The 14,812-nt window shown below is 39.3% G+C and overlaps 1 protein-coding gene across 1 annotated transcript; it reads left to right on the plus strand.

The window, feature by feature from the left end:
- The first annotated feature begins 2,691 nt into the window (after positions 1–2,691).
- Positions 2,692–14,522, plus strand: LOC135714926 (very long-chain specific acyl-CoA dehydrogenase, mitochondrial-like). Its single transcript, XM_065238322.1, has 5 exons — positions 2,692–2,955; positions 12,048–12,258; positions 12,325–12,543; positions 12,667–13,716; positions 13,782–14,522. The coding sequence occupies exons 1-5, from the start codon at positions 2,891–2,893 to the stop codon at positions 14,133–14,135; spliced, it is 1,899 nt and encodes a 632-aa protein (XP_065094394.1). The 5' UTR covers positions 2,692–2,890; the 3' UTR covers positions 14,136–14,522.
- The last annotated feature ends 290 nt before the right edge of the window (positions 14,523–14,812 follow it).

Consider the following 14,812-nt stretch of genomic DNA (forward strand, 5'->3'; position numbering starts at 1 on the left):
TACAACGGCTAAACAAAAAGGGCCTATCCATTGAAAGAGTCACGAAAAGGCTTATTAATTTATTAAATTAAATTGTTATCGATTTTCTTATATTTTTGAAAGCTTTTCGCATATTTTGGATGTTGTATACTGAGATACAGCTACTATTCTTATTGTGAACAATATGAATGCCTAAAATACTTCAGTTTTCTTAAACATGAAGTGAATAGTTGCGGAAAAACTTTAAATGGATTTTTGGTTTGTTTACGTTTTGGGCATAGGCCCATTTCAAATGTTAGATATTATGTATTATACTATTTCGAGTGAAAATTAGATGTATGAGTGCTCCTTGCAAGATAGCCTATATTAAATGATATAAGCCGTAGTCTATACACTCAAAAAAGATTGAAATCTAAATAGTACAAAAGTTACGCAAAATCACAACTCTCCGTACCGACGCAAACGTCGGTATAAAGGGGGAGAATGCAAACTTAGTATAAAAATGGTTTATGCGAGCCATAGTATAAAATCGAAATATACTTACAATACATAGATAAGGTTTATTCGAGAGAATGTATTTTTCGCTTTTTTATTTTGTTTATGGTAAATATTCTTGTTTTCAAATAAAATATAAAAATTGTTTCAGGAAGGTTTTTTAATCATTTTATTTTTTATGAATATTATTTAAAAAACGTACAATTTCGACGTTCATTAGGGTGAACTCGTAATCACGCAGTCTAGCTGCCTAGCTGATCATATGCGCAGTAGAAATCCGCCGGGACGAAGCTCTGCACCAGCACGAAGCTCCGAAGAGAATCCAGATGTTCTTTTTCCGGACGAGTTGTGACGTGACGGATTTCTTCCCGGACGGGTTGTGACTGTCGGTCAAGCGGTTTATCTCTCCTGGCACACGAGCCAAGCTTTCCAAACACGTGTATTTTAATTGCATTTATAACACCAAACGCACGACAGCGACACGAAATAATACCAACAACTAAATGAATACAAACTGAAAAACGACTACGAGCGCCATCAAGTTTGATTTTGCCATTTTCTAACATTTTAGTAAACACTGATCGAATTCCACTCCGTTATTCGGACTTAGTATAATTTTGAAGAAAATTTTAATCGAACCAATGTCTACATTTTGAATAACCATAAAATTTAATCTATATTCGTTTTGTAATATTTTTGAGTGTACGGGGTATTATCATAGAGGTAACTCTAAGACTAGAAGGTCCCGAAATAACGTGCTCAACTTTTTGGCTCAGCTCTGGTACTCTCTTCGGTCCCAAGCTAATCGATGCACCCCTCGAAACATAGGAAAAACCAATAACCCCTCATTTTATCTGTCAAACTTTCATAGCGAATCAAAACAAACATTGCGTAGTACTAGAATTTCAACTAGAATAGGGTACGTTAATCGTTTGCTTGGGACCAATAGGCTACTAAAGTGGTGAACCAATTTAAAATCGTTAGTTTCGTATTGATTGTTGGTATTATAGTATACGTTCAGACTACAGAGTTATAACATGTTATAGCGCTATCTTGATGGTGGTTTCTGTGTTGCAATTATTTGACAACCGTTATAACATGTTATAACCACATCCCTGGCAAGACTAGTACTCGCTGAAGCTGCCACCGATGGTGGTGGTGTTAGTGTTGATAACACGTTTTTAAGCTACATTCATGTGTACCGCATGGTTATATCGCTTTAAAAGTTTTTACTAATGTAGTAATGCTGCTACCACATCCAATTATAATGCACTTCTTTTTTAGGCAACGATAATTCTTGTTAAACACAGTAAACAGCGCCTATGGCACAACAAAGAGTAAAACAAAATCTTCCCCCCTGCTCGCGACAAACTTTCCTAACAACGTATCACGCATGAACAGAGCTTGCTTGCGAATATTTGCAGCAGCTGTCAAATGTTGACGTAAAATCGAACCAGAAAACCAGGATTTTTCGGCTTCACACAAAGTATATGGGAATGACGTTTGTGTCATAGATGTGGTTATAACGCACCAGTCTGGACAGCGTTTAAAACGCTGTCCAGACTGGAGCGTTATAACATGTTATAACGGTTGTCAAATAATTGCAACACAGAAACCACCATCAAGATTGCGCTATAACATGTTATAACTCTGTAGTCTGAACGTACTATTAGAAGAGTTTTTCGAGATCTGATACACTCAATTTGTAATTTTGTTTCATGACAGTTCAGTAAAAAATCATGAATACTGAATACTCGGTACTTTATTTTACTATTCACACTTTATTTTACTATTCACACTTTATTTTACTATTCACACTTTATTTTACTTTTTTGTGTATTCAGTAGTTTGTAGCGAAAGTTACTGTAGTAGTTTTGTAACGAATAACTGAATGTTCGGTATGTTTTTTTTTTCTGATTTACAGTACGCAAACTTAAAAAAAAATACCTGAACAGGGAAACCGTGATTAATTACCAATAAGATAACGTGGATAAAATAATCCTATTGGATTAATTCAACAGTCCAATCAAATGATTATCGCTTCAATGTGTTCACCGTGTTCATTGCCCACCGACAACGGTAACGCATCAGATGAACGAAAACTGCTTCACCGCGCCGAGGGGATCTCGGATGCTGAACACGATAGTTGACAAACTTTCACAGGAAAGCTTCAGCTTCCATAAAATCTACATTACTTCAAAGCCGATCCGTCATTCTTGTCAAAGAGCCCGTAAAGTAAATACGTACTCGGTCATACAAATATACTCAGTGATTAGTGGTGCTCTATCTCACTAGCAAGCAGGAAAAATATTTTTGCCTATCGTTGTGCAGTGGTTTAAGAAGTGTGATTTATTTTTAATTTTCATTTGTGCTTATTAATAATTGTGCACGTCACCGAAAGTTTCGACAAGCGGAAATGTTTCGATTGGGACAAGTTGCGATTCGCAATGGCCAGCGGTTGAATGCCATCGAACTTCGAAGGTAAGTTCCACGTTACCTATATATGTTCAGTGGAATTGGCTCTTTGTTCCATGTGAACAAGGGGTTTCACGCAATTCTTTCATAACAATTCAGCGTGTCGTGAGTATTTACATGCATATATAGATCGTAATCTATAAGTTATCAATGCGTGTGAATAACCTATATAATAATTTAAATGCCTTGGTTGGTAGGTGCCAAATTTAAAATCTTCCTCGACAGTAAATAAACATTAGACTTTGGACTCTCGTCTCGATTGCTTCAATTTGCGTAAACAACCGTTTGCTGGTATGTGTGACTGCGCCTACCAATGATGACGATGAGGACGTACATCTCAGCAATCGAGTTAAGCCGTATAGGTAGATGGTTACATATTACGCTCAGCTGTGCTCGTCTAGCTTGTCTGTTGACTGGCTAAGCGCACCGCTATCTCGGACTTGTCCGGTTTGTAGTGATCAAAGGTCATCCCAGAGATAGTAGTGGAAGGATTACTGTAGAAAGCATGAGTAATGTCTTATTGAGCATTAAATGTGCATAAAAGTGGAATTTTTATGCCTATTGCAGGTATGCGATAAAACTTATATATGGTCAAGGCTTTCTTCATTATCAATTATGCCATAGCAATTGAGCAACAATAACCTATTTTCCTTATCGTATTTTTCTATCCATCGCAATGATAAGACCATTGGCATTAGGAAGTACGATCTAAGAGTTTCATTGTCACAATTTTGCTACCTGCTACCAAAACGCGATAGGTTTTTTTTTGCTCTGTTCGGGAGATAAAAACCACTGCGATCTATTAGTATAGTGCATGTCTATTAGTATAGTGCATCACTATCAAGAAATGATGAAGTATTCGGGTTTGATACAGTTATTATTTTTCCTTCATCGCAAGAATAGATTCTCACCCCTATTCTGTATTTCGTTTCGAACGAAATTCTCATACAAAAAAATATTTTTTTGTATGAGAATTTCGTTCGAAACGAAATACAGAATAGGGGTGTCTATTTGAAATGTCCCGCTATTTATACCCTTCGAAGAGTGAGAGCACCCTCCAAAAGAACACCCCTTTGGTAGTCAATTTGGATTCCTTAGCAACAAAATTAATATGCAATAACACCGATAATGACCATGCATCAGAACACTAGTCTTAACCACTTCAAACTAGGGAACAACGAATAGAATATTAGGAATCACATAGATGAAGACTAACTAACTCATTTTTTCCTTGATTCAAGATTATCCTCGGTCCAGGCAACCCAAGGACTTGTCACTACAAGGCATAAATAGTAACAAGGACAAGATGTGTTCCTTTGATTACTAGAAAATACTGTGCCCCTTGTTTGAAGTACTTAGTACTAGGAATCGGCGGTAGATCTTACATCCCGTAACGTACCGCGAAAAGGTGAAATTAAAATACTTTAATAGATCTTATAATAGGTTAAAAAAAACAATCTTAGTTTTCAATTTATTCCATATAGGGGAAATGGTTTGAATGTTGGACTATAGATCTAAAGATTGGGCACATCGATAAACATCTAGTGCTGTCATGGTAAATGTAGATCTCTTTACCAAGTGATTTTTCATGTGAGTGCCCCCCAACCACCTCAAATCCATGCGCCCCTATCAGAAGACTAGACTTTCTTGATGTGTTCGATGCTTCCTTGAAGCTATTGGAACTGCCATTAAGTGCTCTAAACTTTCCAGACATTCTCTAGGCTTCCCTGAATTTCTCAGAAGTTTTTAAAAGATTATACTATTTCCGGTAGTTAATTGAACTGCCTGAAGATCTTTGATCTTCCTTGAAGCTTACCTAACATTTTTGAAAATCTGAAATATTTCTAAGCTTCCTAACAAACCATTGAGCAGGCTAAATGCTGAATAAGCCTGTTTATAGCTATATAAGGCTGATCTGCAGCTAAAATTGTTCGTTGGGAACTAAGACCATCCATGAAGTTTTTGGTGCTTCTCTGAAGCTCCCTAAGTTGACACGAAGTTCTCGAAACTTCTTTAACGTACCGGCAATTTTCCGGCCATTCATCTGAAATTTCGAGATCTTTTTAAAGGTTATTAACATTATCCTGACATTTTTGGAACATGCCCTTACTGTTCTTTTTACTTCCCCTAAAGCCTAGAAATTCTCGGAATATCACTAAATTTAGTGGAACTGCTTTTAAGATTTGCGCTTTCCTGAAGATCTCTAAACATAGCTTCTCTGAGCTTTTTGGAACTTCTTCAAATATTTTACTATTTTCTCAAGTTCTCTAAATATCTCTGAAGTTTTCTCAACTTCCTGGAAGTTCTACTGCAGTTTTTCTGAAGCTAATGCAACCGCCTTGAAATTCTTGAAGCTTCCCAGAAATACCCGCAAATTTCCAGAAGCTCTGGGAACTTTTCTTATGTTCCTACAGTTTGTTCAAGTAAATTACCAAATGTTTTCAGAAGTTCCTTTCATTTTTTTGAGATTCTCTAAATTTTCGTGCAGTAAATAGGACCGCCCTGAAGTTCTCTAATCCTTCGTAAAGTTCGTTAAAGTTATAATAGCGGCACCCCAGCAGGCTTTTGTTCAATCCCAGTCGGCGCCGCCGGGATATTCTGAGGCATAACATCTTACTCGATTTGGATTGGATTTAGATTTTATTCAAAATATGTTTGGATTTGATTTGAAATTAATTGGATTTGGATAGGTTTTGGATTGGACTTGGGCTGGATTAAGAATTGCAATAGAATTTGATTTGGAATTGTTTTGGATTGATTTTATTTAGATTTTGATTCAATTGAAACAGGAGTTAAATAGGATATAGAATGAATGTGCTTTGTATTTATTCTGCATTCTTTTTTTAAGCCTGGGCAATATGAAATAATGATCAAAATTATTTCGATCTTCATCATTTTTGCTTGCCTAGAGTAGTTTTTGTAAAAAAAAAAACAATGATCTTTAATTGTTTCAATTTTTTCAATAACGATTGCGCCCATGTTAACCAAACTTTACCAGCTGAAGCTGGAACTCATGAGCAAATTCTTAAAATGTCTAGCCCTAACTTCATGAAAATTTGTGCAATCTCCATTTTGGAATTTTCGTTTTGAAGTTCAAAGAAATAATTTTTTTCTTCTGAAAATCATAGATCATATTTTTCAACATTATTTAACAGAATTATTTTGTATCCAATTTATTCCAAATGTTCATGTAAATGTTAAATAGTGTATATTTCCAACCATTGGCACAACACTTGTTAAAAAATTAGATTTTTGTTTGTCCAAGCTCTTAAAATTCACCCCACCTAATGGCGGACATGAGCAATGAAGAGTTAACTGAATTTGGATTGGATTGAATTTGACTTTAAGTGGATTTGGATTGGACCTAATTTGGATTACATTTGTATTTGATTTGAATTGGATTTGGATTGGAATTGGGTTGGATTTGGAATATATTTGGCTTAGAATTTGATTACATGTGTGTTTGTATTTGGATGGGATTTGTGTTGGATTTGGAACGGATTTAAAACGGATTTTGATTATATTGGCATAGTATTTGTATAAGTTTTGCATTTTATTTAATACTTTCTAAAGATTGGTTTTATGTTAGATTTAAATTAAGATTAAGAATTGATTTTGGGATGTTTTTTTTTCTTTTTTTCCTTTATTTGTTTTCCGTCGATCATGTTTTCCGTACTGAGTACCGATGCTACCGACGCCAGGGAGGAAGCTCCTGCACCTGGACCCTACCTATCGACCTTTCAAATCATGAACCGGGGACCAATGGCTTTTCTTCCCTTCCGAAGGAAGACGTGATCAGAGATTTTATTCCTCCGAAAATCTGGCGGCGCCGACTGGGTGTGAACCCAGGCCTTTTGGGCGAGAGTCAATCACGCTTACCACTACACCACCGGCGTCGCTGGTTTGCAATGGTTTACGATTGGATTTAGAACTGATTCGAAATGATTTAATGTTCGATTTGGATAGGATGTTGAACTGGATTTTGATTTAACTTGTATTGGATTGGATTTAATTAGGAATGGTTTCGGATTGGATTTTCATTGGATTTGCTTTAATTTGGATTTGCATGGGATTGGGAATGGATTTGCATTGGATTTAGATTAGTTTAGGATCGAATTTGGAAACTGGATTGGATTTAGCTGTGGATTATTTTCGTGTATGATTAGATTAGATTGGATATTATACATCCTTGAGTTTTAATGGATTAAATCGGCATTGGATTTTTATTTGAATTAGTTTTGATTTGGACATGGATTGGATTGGATTCGAGTTAATTTTTAAATGGATTTAGATTGAAATTGTATCGGAATTGTGGGGGAATTGAAATGAATTTGTGTTGGGATTGGATTTAGATTGAAATTGGTTTGAAATTTTAATGAATATGGATTGTTTATGGATTATATTTGGATGGGAGAGTGATTTGGATTGGTTGTGGATTTGGATAAGGATATTTTTCTGTTTCTTAGAATAGATTAGAATGGAATTGTATTTAGATTTTGACTTTGATTGAATATTGTTTGGATTTGGATTATATTCGTGTTTAATTAAAAATGGATCTTAATTGAAGTTGGGTTTGCATTTGTATTGGAATTGGATTGGATTTGATTTAAGATTGAAATTTAATTGTACGGTACCGTTGGTCCCCGGTTCATGAGTTGATAGGTCGATAGGTAGGGTCCAGGTGTGGGAGCTGACTGGCGTCGGTAGCTTTGGTGCTCAGCACGGAAAACAAGATCGACGGAATACAAATTCAAAGGAAAAAAAGTTCTTGGAACATCCCTGAAGTTTTCACTATTTTCCTGATGATGTTCCTGAAATCTTCGGAACTTCTTGAAGGCTTGCGCTGTTTTCCTGAATTTAATAAACTGTATTTGTCTGAGTTTGTAAACTGTATTTTGTGCGTTTGCTGGTGCTTTTGATAGCCAGTACAACCTGTTATAGTACTGCATTGAACAAATTCTAGAAAATTATTACGTTTAGCTGTAGCAATGCAAAGAGAAAAGCGATGAAGAGAATCGATCATCGCGTATACGCCATGCTCACTGTCGAAATCTCTGGAAGCACGAGCAGTTTTGGAACGACCAGCGATTTTAAGAAAATGATGCTCCACATTTTTCAAGCTGAGCAGAAGTAAGATCCTATTTTCTCAAGGTTCTAGAAAAAAAACAATATCAAAAGATTTTTAAACTGCAAAGTTCAAGTGGTAGGAAAGGCCATTTAAAACAAAAGGTCACGTAACTTTCTTAAAGATCTTTAAAATTCGCTAAAGTTTTCGTAACTTCCGCACAGTTCCTGCAATTTTCCTTAAGTAAAAAGAACTGGCCTGAAGGTCTCTAACAACACTGAAGCTGTCGGTACTTATCCTTTAAGGCCATTAAACGTCCCCGGAGTTCTGGATGATCTTAAAATTTTTAGAAATATTTTGAAATTTTCGGAACTGCTTTCGAGTTATTGAAACTTTCATACACCAATCAAAGCTTCTTGAAGGTTCCCAATAATTTTCCTGAATAAAAATACTAGACAGCTCTTACATTTTTTAAAGTTCTTTTTTGAACATCTGTCAAGTTCCCACAATGTTTATGAAGTTTAACCTGAAGTTCTCAGAAGTGTTCCAAAGGTTGTTGGTCATTACTTAATATTTTTAAACATACACACTTAGTTTTTTCTACCGAGTTCGGCTGTGCAAATCTCGGCAAAAAAAAGTTTCACTGAGATCTCAGCAAACATTTCATTTGTTTTCTGAGATTAAGCTAAGCATTATCCGAGACTCAGCAATCAAATGTCACTTTTGCTGAGATCTCAGTGAAACTTTTTTGCCGAGATTTCCACAGCCGAGCTCGGTAGAAAAAACTGAGTGTGTACCTAAAGCTATCGGAACATCCCTGAATTTCTTGAAACTTCAGTTCCTGGATCTTCTTGAAGTTAAGGAATTGAATTTTTCTGAAGTTTATCAAACTGCCCTGCACTACGGTACTTTCCCGGTTTTGTCAGCCTTATCTGGAATTTTAGGCTGACAAAAACGGAAACTGACAGAATCGGAAATTTTCTTTTTCAATATTTTAACAATCAAAATGATTTTGAAATCTAGTTTAACCATTATTTATCCACTGTTATTTGAATTACTGATATCTGTTTACTATTCTTACAACAAAGAGTACACCAAACGTCTCGAAAAGTTTGCATACGGTTTGTTGAACCGGTACGTACTGTTCGGTTTCCTTAAATTCCGCTTGGTTTTCAGCGCGGCAGCCAAGGCTGGACCTCCATATCTAAGTATCAACTAGCCAGGAGCCGTCTCTTGCTACTGCTTGGTCCCGAGATGTTCGGTATGATTCTGGCTACCGCGTTGATGGCCTTCGCTGCCTTCTCGTAGGCGTATTCTACGTGGCTATTGAATCCAAACGATCGTCGACCATCACTCCCAGGCATTTCAACACGTTTATTGCGTGCTCCCCAACGGTAATTTCTGACCGCTGCAGCGCTTTAAAGTTACTGATCAATACCACCTAGCTTTTGTTGTGGGCTATCTGCAGCTTCGCTCCATGCATTAGGTCTCCAATCATGACGACCGCCAACATTTCCATCTATTCCAGCGTCTTGCCTGTTACCGTAAGACGTCGTCCGCAAAACCAACGACCTCAACTCGCTTGGGTAGCTTCAGCGTTAGACCGCCTTTTTATATCACGTTCCAGAGCGTTGAACCAAGGATGGAGCATTGTGGAATTCCCACCAAATCGATTTCTGTCCCATATTTGGCTCGTAGATCAGAACCCGGTTCTGGAAGTAGCGTCGGCCTCCCAGCTGGATCTGTTGAACGCATTCTTAACGTCGATCGTTATCACGGTGCAATATCGATCTCCTCTACACTTCTGTTTCGACGCTTTCTCGGCTTTCTCGACAACTGTCCGAATTGCATCCACTTTTGCTCTTTCTTTTCGAAATCCGAACTGTTTCTCCAACAATGCTTGCTCACTCTCCGTGCATTTCGTCAGCTTGTTTAGGATGATCCTCTCCAAGAGTTTTCCGAGTGTATCCAGCAGGCGTCAGGCACTGCTACGAATTGCTCGTTGGTGACTTCGTCTTTATCTCTCGTTTGTGTGCTCGGAACATTCCTCTACGTTCCTCTCTGTCTGCTTCTGTTCTTGCCCTCTGAATACGTCTTCTGACTCTGAGGCCGACAACATAGTAGAAGCGATTCAAAGCGATTATATGCGTTGGCAATGAAAGTGATGATGGTTTCAAAATTTTCCACGGAGAGGTATACGAGTGCAATCTTAAAATGCTTTTATTTTGAAAATGGAGCATTTTATTTAAATCTGGTTAGTGCTACGTTAGTAGAAAACTGGAGGACTACTCAATAGACATATATCACAACCGCGTAGTTGGGGCCTTCAACCGAAATCCGAACGCCTCCGTTAGGGATGTGGCTAAGAAGGTGCACCTAAGCCGAAGTTTTGTCCAAAAGGCCAAAACTAAGGCTGGGCTTCGAACGTTCAAGGTACAAAAGGCCCCTAATCGCGACGAGAAGCAGAACAAGTCCGCCAAAACCCGTGCCAGGAAGCTGTACCTCAACATGCTGACGAAAGTTGAATGCTGCATCATGGACGACGAAACATATGTGAAGGCCGACTTCAAACAGATCCCCGGCAACCTGTTTTTCACGGCCAAGGATAAGTTCAGCGTTCCGGAGCATGTCCGCGCTCAGAAGATGTCCAAATTTGCGAAGAAATTCCTGGTTTGGCAAGCCATCTGCACGTGCGGGAAGCGGAGTGCACCTTTCGTGACCCAGGACACGATGAACGGACAGGTGTACAGAAAAGAGTGCCTCCAGAAGCGGCTGCTTCCTCTCCTGAAGGCCCACAACGTCCCAACAATCTTCTGGCCGGAGTTGGCCTCATGCCACTACTCCAAGGACGTGCTGAAGTGGTATGCGGACAATAAGGTCAATTTCGTGCCGAAAATGTTCAACCCTCCCAACACTCCGGAGCTCCGCCCCATCGAGAAGTACTGGGCGATTATGAAGCAACACCTTCTTAAACGACCTAAGGTAGTGAAGACAGTCGAGGAACTGAAGAAAGTATGGGTTTACATGCAAAAAACGGTTGATTCACAGGTTGTGCAGAATCTTATGGCCGGGGTTAAGGCCAAGGTGCGGGCATTTGCGTATGGACTGTATATAAAATACGAGTAAAATGGTAAAATGAAGTTTAATAGTTATTTCTCAATCCCTGAAAATTTGATGGCAATCGGATGAAAACTCGAATTTTGCGAATCAATTTTGTGTGTGGCAATTTCATCGTGGACACCCTTTAAGCGCCTAGTAATCTGCATGGGAGTTCCAAAAATTCTCTTATGCATCTTCGTGAGCACGTAGAGCACGTAGATCGAAATGTCTAAGTCCACTTAATATTGATTAGAAATAAATAGTTTTGGATCTGGTTACTCATGGTGTAATCGCCATGGCTGGCTTGTAAAAACTCCTGTTATTCAATATTTCTTAGAACAATGCGGCATCTGCACAATACGAATGCATGTTTTGGTTGCTAGTGAAACATTGTCAAAAAATGCTAGCCTTCGAAATGTATGTATTTATGTACGGGACACTTACAGTGTATCTTTAAAATGGATCGTACAGCTGTACTTAAATTTTAGAAAAAAAAACGGCTCTAAAAGCACAAGATAAGAAGATATGTCTCTGAATTTCTGGCAGCTGACTCAGCATACATTTATCAATTATTGGCTCAGTATTGGGCATATAAGGATAAGTTTACAAAAATTTAGAGCAATTCTTGAAATAAAATGATCGTAACTTCTTGAAATTTCGCTCATTTTTAGTCGTAATAAAGTTCATTAGTTTTGCCACTAGTTTTACTCAAATTCGTCCACTAGATAAAAAATTAAAAATCGAGCATTTTACTAAAACAAATCTTACTTCATACAGGCTCTTCCAATAAAGACCACAACTACTATAGCAATAAATCAATAAACATCTGTTCAACCATCAGCCACGGTTTAAAAAAATATATCTATTCACCATGTTTCAAAAAATTAGACTCTAGACTTACTTTTATGATATCATATTTTCGCCCTAATTACAGATGCCTCTCTGCGGCTCCCAAAGCGCAAAAGCGCCAAGAAAGCCGCCCGGCCGCCACCGACGACGACAAGAAGCCCAACATGTCGTTCCTAACCAACATCTTCCGCGGCGAGGTTCAACCGTCTCAGGTCTTCCCCTATCCGGAGGTGCTAGATGCCGACCAGAAGGAATACATTGCAGCGTTTGTCGATCCCGTTAATAGGTTCTTCGAGGTTCGTACCAATATCTATGCTTCCGTTGAAATACAATAGTCTCAATATGATCTATTTAACTTGCAGGAAGTTAACGACCCGGTCAAGAACGACACGACCGCCAGTATCGACGAGGCCACTAGCGATGCCCTGTGGGAACTGGGGGCCTTTTCGCTGCAAGTTCCTCCGGAGCACGGTGGTCTGGGCTTGAACAACACCCAGTACTCCCGGATGTGCGACATCATCGGTGGACAGGATCTGGGATTGGGAATCTGCATCGGTGCCCACCAAAGTATCGGTTTCAAAGTGAGTATCGAACACGTGTTCTCTCTCGTTCTGTTTGTATACACATACATCGATCACATGAATCGATAAGGAGATTGTTGATTTTTAAATCATTCAAACGCCCTCTATCGCTTATCTCTACAGGGAATTCTGCTGTACGGAACGAAGGAACAAAAGGAAAAATACCAGCCGAAAGTTTCTACCGGAAAAATCTATGCTGCTTTTGCATTGACCGAGCCGAGTTCCGGTTCGGATGCCGGTTCCATTCGGTGCCGTGCGGTGAAGACTCCGGATGGCAAGCACTTCGTGTTGAATGGGTCCAAGATCTGGATATCCAACGGAGGGATTGCCGATATAATGACCGTTTTTGCTCAGACAGAGATTGAAGATCCTCGCACCGGCCAGAAGAAGGACAAGGTGACGGCATTCATTGTCGAGCGTGGATTTGGTGGTGTTACCAGTGGCCCACCGGAGAACAAGATGGGTATCAAGTGTTCCAATACGGCTGAAGTTTACTTTGAAGATTGCAAGATCCCAATTGAGAACGTGCTGGGAGGAGAAGGCAACGGGTTCAAGGTTGCTATGAATATCCTGAATAATGGACGTTTCGGTATGGCTGCTACTCTATCTGGTACCATGAGGGTTTGCATTCAAAAGGCTACCGAACATGCTACGAATCGTGTCCAGTTCGGTAGGAAGTTGGAAACGTACGGTGGAATTCAGGAGAAGTTGGCGCGCATGGCTATGCACCACTACGCAACTCAGTCGATGGCCTATATGATCTCTGGAAACATGGACTCCGGCTCTACGGACTACCATCTGGAGGCGGCCATCTCCAAGGTGTTTGCTTCGGAGTCGGCGTGGTATGTATGTGATGAAACGATCCAGATTCTGGGTGGAATGGGATTCATGAAGGATGCTGGCGTGGAACGTTTCATGCGTGATTTGAGAATCTTCAGAATCTTCGAGGGAACGAACGACATTCTGCGATTGTTTGTCGCTTTGACGGGCATCCAGTATGCAGGATCTCACCTGAAAGAATTGCAGAAAGCATTAAAGTATCCGGCAGCCAATTTGGGATTGATCTTCAAGGAAGGATCGCGGCGAGCAATTCGTAGCATCGGTTACGGTGGAACTGATCTGACACCATTCGTTGCCGATCAGCTCAAGGATGCTTCCAAGCACTGTTCTGAGGTATTTAGGGAAAAGTCACGGTTGGGAAACTGAATTTAACATTATTTTCTTTTAACCTTTTCTAGTGTATCGACATCTTTGGTCAGGCGGTTGAATCGCTGCTTATCAAGCACGGAAAGAATATTGTCGAGGAACAGTTCGTGCTGAACAGGTTGGCCGATGCCGCTATCGACACGTATGCGATGGCAGTGGTCCTATCGCGGGCATCTCGAGCTGTTCACAAGGATCTACCGTCAGCGGAGCATGAAGTGCTGATGGCACAGGCCTGGTGTCACGAAGCAGCCGATCGAGTGCGAGTCAACATTCGCAAAATTAATTCCGACTCGTTTGTGAAAAATTGCGGCAAGATGTCTCAGATTTCCAAGAATATCTGCGCTCACAATGGAATTGCGCATAACAATCCGCTGGATATTGATTAAACTGCGTTTGCGAATCGAGTACGAGGCGGATCTGTCGACCTCTAGCGAAATGGTTCATGATGATTTTCTAGCGAAAATTCAATTAGGGAATCTTGCACGACTGTCAAATATTTACCGAATCGGTGTCCCACTATTGCGAAAGAGTAAGGGTCTGTGAAAGCTGCAGGATTTGGGCCTAGCTCCAATTGCCTATGTATGCGAGTTGATATTCGAGTGAACGATTTAAGGGAAAACTTAGGTAGCCAATTTCACCAACATCCACTAACTTATGTTATGTTTTTTTGTTAATCCGATCACACACCAATTTTTTGTTTTTGTGTACATACAGGTATAATAAGTATCGAAAGGTTTATATACAAAACTATATTAGATTCTATCAAAACAAAACATCGTGGTTTTCTTTTTGAGATGACATTTTTTTCTATTAATGAGCCGGAGAAAATTTGCGACCATACTTTTCGGGATCATCTCAATGACTGGTTTGCAAAGGAGCAGGACTGATCCAGGAGTTTCAGGAGTGGATTCATGTAATTCCTTCTGTTATCAACAGGTACTACATTCTGAAATGGAAATCACAATTTTTCCACCACAGAAATGCCCCATTTTCTTAGGCAAAATTATGGATGTACGTTCACAAAACGCACGAAATCTCGCAACATTTAATCATTTTTTTTTCA

Source organism: Ochlerotatus camptorhynchus, unplaced genomic scaffold (assembly GCF_037179485.1).
Source record: "Ochlerotatus camptorhynchus isolate MF236.1 unplaced genomic scaffold, CSIRO-AGI_Acam_v1.1 ptg000764l, whole genome shotgun sequence".
NCBI classification, from domain to species: domain Eukaryota; kingdom Metazoa; phylum Arthropoda; class Insecta; order Diptera; family Culicidae; genus Ochlerotatus; species Ochlerotatus camptorhynchus.

Coding starts and splice junctions, on each gene's coding strand:
- LOC135714926 (XM_065238322.1), top strand. CDS start 2,891: ATGTTTCGATTGGGACAAGTTGCGATTCGCAATGGCCAGCGGTTGAAT. Junction 12,259..12,324: donor CCGTTAATAGGTTCTTCGAG/GTTCGTACCAAT, acceptor TTTAACTTGCAG/GAAGTTAACGACCCGGTCAA. Junction 12,544..12,666: donor ACCAAAGTATCGGTTTCAAA/GTGAGTATCGAA, acceptor TTATCTCTACAG/GGAATTCTGCTGTACGGAAC.